Below are 7,003 nucleotides of genomic sequence, written 5' to 3'. Positions count from 1 at the left end.
CACCCGGGCCGCTATGTGCAGCGGCGTCTCCCGTAACCGGCCGCCGCGGACGTGCACCTCGGCACCGAAGCCGAGCAGCGTCTCCACCACGGCCGGTTTGGCCGATTGAACAGCAATGTGTAAGGCAGTGTAGTGATCCTGCCCCCAAAAAAAGGAACAGAGAAAAGTCAAACCATTTGCTCCACGAATCTTCGAAAATCTTTCCACTCTCCAATGTCACTCACATTCGTTGGGACGTCCACCTTTTCGCCCTTGTTCAGCAGCGTACTGATAATACCCACGTGGCCGTACTTGGCCGCGGTGTGGATACTCCGTGCACCTCCCTTGTTTGGCATATGAAGATAGACACCCTTGCGAAACAACGTCGTCGCACACTCGGCATGACCGTTCAGTGAGGCGATATGCATCAGTGTGCTGCCGTCCTTGGTTCGTTCGTAGATGCTGGCCCGATACTTGTCGACCAGTATTTCAATGATTGACGCATGTCCATTTTCAGCTGCCAGATGCATCGGTGTACGATCTGTGCGGTGAACGATAAGAGGCAATGCATTAATGCACCGCTCTCTGCTCCAAAATCAGCTCACCTTGCCACCTTACCTTGAAAATCAGTGATCGCTGCCGAGGCTCGCACGGTGTAGAAGTACTTCACCATCGCCTCATCGCCCTCGGCCGCCGCAATGTGGAGCGCCGTCTGGCCCTCGCCATTCTGCACGTCCACATTCGCACCGTAGTCGATGAGGATGCGGGCCATCTCGACGTCCTTCCGCCGCGCGGCCAAATGCAGTGCCGTGTCGCCATTGGTAGTGGTGGCCTGTTGCACCGAGAACGAGAGGACGAGAGAAAAAAAAAAAGACGACGCACCCGGGGGGGGGGGGGGCGAAAAGATTGCGAAAGAAAGGACAAAAACACTGCATTAGTAACGCTGCCATGCCATGCCATAACGTTTCACTTGATTTACGCAGGACAGTCTACGCGCTAGTCATACACACAGATACACAGACAGAAATAAACAGCACATTACTTCATCCACCACATCCAATATGAAGCCCCAGCGTCGACGCATACTTCCTGGTCCGGGATGATCCATGCCAACTAATGATCGTGCGATGTGTGATGGGGGGGCGGTAAACCGAGATGAATCGAACTGACAGCTCTCACCCGCTCTTCTCACCAGGATGATGTTCCAATTTGGCTGATTCCAACACACACACACACACACTTGTTCAGCAAAATTATGCAACATCTGGCAACCGTCACCTTAACGCACGACGACGGTACCTGCTCGTGGCGAATGCATTGTGCAACTGCAACGGGCCGAGCTGCCGAGCTGAAAAGCCCAGTCCAGTCCGGAGTCCATCGGAGCTGCTGCTGCTGCTGCTGTCGTCATCAGGGCTTTTCGTGCGTCCTAAATACATGTCCTGTGCAGCGGTCCCCCTAGACAGGACCGCCCAAACAAGACCACCGACTGATACTTGCCCCGACCGAACCGAAGCCGTATGTTTTTATGTACCAGGCGTGATTGTTTATATTTAAAGACCCCCTTCTCGAGTGGCTCAACACTACGGTACGGTGTGTGGGTTTGTTCCCACACATGCCAGTGCGTTGTTTTTGTTTGCTTTCCGCTGTCGGGCACTGATCGGGAACGGGAATGATGAACAGCCCCCTGCACACACACACACACACAGGTGGTATATGTCTTTTATCACCACCGTCGACCGGGTGCAGGCTTTTCCGTTTTCCATTCGGTCATCCGTCTTGCTTGGCATTGGCGTCCCTTGCTGGAGGGGACATCTTCCACTGCTGGTAGTTGGAGTGTAGTCCGACGAAACACAAACAAACAAAAAACGCCTTTGCAAAGGTACTCCACTCGCCTAAGGAATGGCCAACGGAACTTCGTTGACATGTCAGTTTGGTTCCGTTTTTGGGTTTTTGCTGCCATTTCCGGATTGCATACTGGCGGCGTTTTGATTTTTTTCTGTCTCTGCAGACTTCTTAGACTGTGGAGTAGTGGAGTTGTCATTCTCAAACCATGCAAAAAAAGCCCATGTAAGTAATTGTCCTTGTTATCCGTTGATTAGGCTTCGGCTTTTCACAACTGCTCACAACAATCGATGCGCAAAAACCAAGGACCAAAGCTCTTGGCTACGTTATTGCGAGCTCTGCTTCTACAGGTCCTCTGATGACGAATGGGAAACTTCCACCCTGTTCAGCGCCAGCACCCAACAAAAGGGCTAGAGCGAGAGGTTCAATGGCACGCCGGTCTATCTGCATCAGCTGACGTGCGGCTGATTTATAAGGTGAAGGCTTTCGGTATCCGTTCCCAATCGAGGGCCAAGCGTCACACCTGCATACGGAGAGACCTTATGCATTCCCGGGGGGCTCCAGCTACACGATGTCGTTTCGGTTTCGGTGATCTTCACCTGTCTTTTCTGCTGTTTTTACCTGTTTTTTTTTGTCGCTGTGAGGTAGTTTTTTTGTCATGCAGTTCTAACGACAAACTACGAGAAGGAAAAAACAACAATCAAGGATACGATTCACACGAATTCTTGCACACCCGACGTCGTCCTCGTCGTTATCGTTGTCGTAGGTGTGCGGGCAAAACAAAAGGAGGCCACACAAAAGTGAAACGGCAACACACACAACACTCATGCTTGTTGGGTGAGAGGAGTGGGGTGTACAAAAAAAAAAGCTCACACAGTCACACTACCTAGAGCATAAAATTAAGAAGTTGAAGTTCAAGTCGCACATCACACGGGGGAAGGAAGTTCACACGCGAAGTACGCGAGAGGAGGACAAATTAGCAATACCGAAGGTGCAAACGGCGTGAAGCGCAGACAACGATGCCGAAACGGTTGGTGTCCTTGCTGTGGTTTGAATTTGAGACGGGGAGTAGGTAGCTAACAATACTAAGCTACATATCGTTTGAATTGTTTACCGTTTGTTTTGAATTATTTATATCCTGAAAGGTCTGAATTGATTCTGCATGCAGAATCATTGAAATCATTGCCAAACTATCTCAACAGTATATAAACGCTCGGAATATCTAATGACCATGTATCCACAAGTTGACTGTTTAGTAATTTTCTCTTTGCAATTATAACGATGACACAAAGATGAAACTATCTGTAAAATTCCACTCGGCTTGTAATACGGGGGTGTAGCTCAGATGGTAGAGCGCTCGCTTAGCATGTGAGAGGTACTGGGATCGATACCCAGCATCTCCAGTGGAACTTTTTTCTATTATTTAGAAAAGTTTTTTTAAAATATATGTGTACGTTTTAGAGGCGAACGATTTCAATAGCCTCAAAGTCTCATTAAGAAAATAATATCATCTTCATACTCTTTTTGCAAAAAATCATATTCAAAGTATTTTAAAGTGCTAATGTGGAACTCACTTGGAAAATCCTGATATAATAAGCTGAGACTCTAATATTGATTGTGTTAAAGCTCCTCAATATCATTTATTTTCCTTTTAATTTATTTGTTCTTCTGTAAGCCTTTTAAATAACTGCAAAAACGTATCACGCACTGTCTCCATGAATTTAAAACATGGTTGGTGTCAATGCCGACAAAATTGTTATTTTAATAGAATATGTCTAAAATTGCATTTCATAAATCGTACCTATAGTCTAAAGGTATTCATTAGTACCTCAAAAAGTTTAACTTAAGATCATTTAAGAGATTGGCCTTACAAATGTGGTTTGCTGTCAATATAACCTCAATAAAAACATATCAATACTACCATCAAAACTACAACAATGGAACAACGTCCGGATAATACTTTAAGTTCTTTTCACATGCCTGTCCTATTGCCCTAGAAACCAGTGACTATTGACTAGCTTTCATTTGTTTATTTCATCAAATAAGACGTTCTCTGAATGTGGCCTCAGGTTTATCAAAAGTGAAGAAATCAGCGATCAAGTTAAATTAGCAGGAAATAGATGTTATGGAATTATCAAATTGCCACCAGACCGGGAATAGGCTCGCTTGAGCGAGAGAAAATCGTGATGCCGAGAAACCGCTCTGGGTACATATATGTTCAGTAGCTCAAATATTTTTGGGGCATCAATAAATCAATAACTTCAGTATTCCTGCTACGAAGAGATCATGCGCATTTTTCCATCTATTGCTTAAAGTCTCACGTTCAAGTAGTTGATAGTAAGATCTTCATAGTGGAAATCACCATGGCTTGCCATGGTAATCTTCGAAGATCATGACGGCTACGCTTTCGTTAAAAGAATGAAATCCTTTCTACCAATAAATCCGCATACAAAGACCACATCAACGCATGTTTAAGGATGTATGCTAGGATTACTTAGGCACGCTGGCAAATAAAGCTGTGCCCCTATTTTCGTAGGTTTATTCAAATCGCACGTCATTCTAAAAGAAAGTCTTGAAGTCTTATTATATTCGCGTATGATTATATTCTCATCTTCAAATCATTCATGGCTATTGGTACAATTATGTGCCATGTTTCAAATAAACTATTTGCTTTTGCTATGTTGGATGGATTTCATAGTTCAATATTAAGGTAACAAGATGTGCTGAGCATGAGGTTGGATAAGACTGTTATTAAACAAAAAAATCACTCTAACACTACAAAAATGCATTCAAATTCAAGACATTTTCTAGATTTTAGAACAAACATGAAGGTTATACAAAATCCCAAGGATGCACAAACAAGGTTTTGTAGATTCAACAATTGTATACAACTTAGGATATATTATCCATGTAATCCAAGTGTCCAAGCATAGTAAAGTTCGGAAAAAGGATCACTTTACTGAAATTTAAACCATTTGAGTAGAACTTTGTCAACCTGTATTGCTTCTATATCTGGATTTAGAATATACACACACAAATGACAGTAAATATCAATAATTACCAGACTTTCTGCGCCTTTGCTCACTTTGATCCAATCAACAGCATAACTTCACGACAATGGCAACAGCTTGTAGCGCTTTTATCCAAACTTTCCACACTTATCCAGCCCCGATTCAGTAGCCACCCAAAGTTCATCGAACCGGTCATGTAGTTTGTTATAATTATAACAACCATTACCAGGGCCCACAACACAACCGGCACCACAAATAAAATATCCAACCGTCAGCCACGACACCAGCCGCTCTTTGATGTTGGAAATCGCTGCTGACACCTGTAGTGATGTTTATAATTATTGAACAATATTGTTTTCCCCCCATTAGAGAGCAAACACAAACTTTCATTCCGCCGTCTCATTCTTCCTCAACCACTTTACACCACAGCAAACCCCCTTTTCATTTGAGGTTTTGCTTCTTCGATTGCTATCAACATAACTTTCCGCTAGCACTGTTTGGGTGGGCTACCCCATTGTTCTCCAACTCCCGTTCCAAAAAAAAAAAAACAGACAAAACCTAATTTCGAAACACACTCACAAATTAATCTGCACCATCATTCCGCTGAGTCTGCTGCAAGCATTTCCGTAAACGGCCGTTTGGAGTCGTCTAGTTTCTATTTGTGGACGCGACGAGGACGAGTTTTCGCGCACCGATTTTAACGATTGACGATAGTTTAAAATCCTCCCCGGAGACTATGGCGTGGCCACAGCCAGCCATCGTCGTTCATCGTTTCGGGCGCGCCCGGCTTTCGCTTTTGCCAGGACAGGACAACATTTGCACTGGTTTATTCTTCGTCCAACGGTGCCATTCCTACCCGCCGAGGCACTGAAGGGAACCCCCGACCGGGGGTTGAAGCACACTTTTGCGACGAAATGGGCTTTTGCGACGAAAGCATTGGGGAGACGGGGTCTGGGGTTAGGAAAACAAACACGGTTGGCACTGAACGGTGGCGGCAGCACAACATTGAACGAGCGTTTCGTTGTTTTTTTTGTGCACATTTTTTGTTCTGCTCCTTCTGGTTCTTCTTCTTTGCCAATTCACATCGATGGGACGAGCATGTTTACGCTCCTGTGACGAACACTCCCGTTGTTCTGAGGCGACGCGACGCGGTAGGAAGTCCTGAGACAAGGGTGGCAGCACCAGAAAATCAATCATTCCAGGGCCAAATCTTGGATCACAAACTTCGGATTCGGTTCGATTCGGGGGTGTTTGTACGATTCGCGGTATTGGACAATGCTACACCACAGGGAAGAATGCAATATACTGACACGAGCAAACGAACGCAAACCAACACTCCAAAAGGGCTTTTGTCACGGACGAAGATGTGGCGGTCTCCTGTGTGCGATGAAACTTCCTGTACAATGTGGGTCGAGTAACGCCCTGTGACCCCATGCACAGCTTAATCACGAGTAAGCACACTCTCACGCCGTTACTGGCACCAGCTCCAGCTGGTCGTCACACGCTTCCGGACGCCTTGATTGACAGGCGGGCATACCAGCAAACGCACACACACACAGACACACACCGTTTGAAGTTGCATTTGGTTGGTGCAGCTTGATGCACCAGCGATGTTACGTAATTGTGCTGAATGCAGTTGTGCATGCGTCGTGTTTCCGGTAGCGAGGCTCTTTTTTTCGGTGCGGTATTAGGATCTTTCACCATTAGCGCCGACGATAATGCGCTGATTGCCAATTGAAGAGAGCACTTAGATATGACGTTTGATGCAACATGAGGAGAACTATTTCTGATGCAAATGCACTAAACACGTCGTAACTTTGATTATGTGATGATAAAAAAGCGATTCACACACACACACATTCACACCCACACTGTTAAGCATAAACAAACACACACACAAACAAACACACGAAAACACAAGCCATCTTCGCACACACACTCTCTCTCTCACCAGACATTCGCAGGCAAAAACAAAAAAACTGAATCATTTCTTCATACTCTCCAACGACACACACACCCACTGGTCACCGATCACTTGCAACTCACCTTCAGCTGGTCCGCCGTCTGGGACGAGAGCAACTCCCGGCACATCGACTGGTTGCCCGCCTCGACGGCGAGCAGGAGCGGGATCTTGCCTTTCTGTAAAAAATTATGCCTTACTATCTCTTTCC

At 45.6% G+C, this 7,003-nt stretch overlaps 1 protein-coding gene and 1 non-coding gene across 3 annotated transcripts in view; one reads left to right on the top strand and one right to left on the bottom strand.

Annotated features, from left to right (window-relative positions):
- The window catches only part of LOC120957904 (serine/threonine-protein phosphatase 6 regulatory ankyrin repeat subunit A), a 52,403-nt gene that overhangs the window by 11,215 nt on the left and 34,185 nt on the right, over window positions 1-7,003 (bottom strand). For both annotated transcript variants that reach the window (XM_040380346.2, XM_040380344.2), the window contains exons 6-9: window positions 6,879-6,971; window positions 598-811; window positions 225-520; window positions 1-138 (exon numbers count right to left, since the gene is read on the bottom strand). The exon at window positions 1-138 is cut by the window's left edge and continues 165 nt beyond it. In XM_040380346.2, coding sequence (XP_040236280.2) covers window positions 1-138; window positions 225-520; window positions 598-811; window positions 6,879-6,971 — 741 coding nt within the window. The remainder of the gene's footprint in view (window positions 139-224; window positions 521-597; window positions 812-6,878; window positions 6,972-7,003) is intronic.
- Trnaa-agc (transfer RNA alanine (anticodon AGC)) lies at window positions 3,152-3,224 on the top strand. The gene has a single exon. It is a non-coding gene; the product is annotated as a tRNA-Ala (tRNA).

Source organism: Anopheles coluzzii, chromosome 3 (genome assembly GCF_943734685.1).
Source record: "Anopheles coluzzii chromosome 3, AcolN3, whole genome shotgun sequence".
Lineage (NCBI taxonomy): Eukaryota > Metazoa > Arthropoda > Insecta > Diptera > Culicidae > Anopheles > Anopheles coluzzii.
Note: the sequence above shows the minus strand (reverse complement) of the source record. Positions and strands in the feature narration are given on the sequence as shown.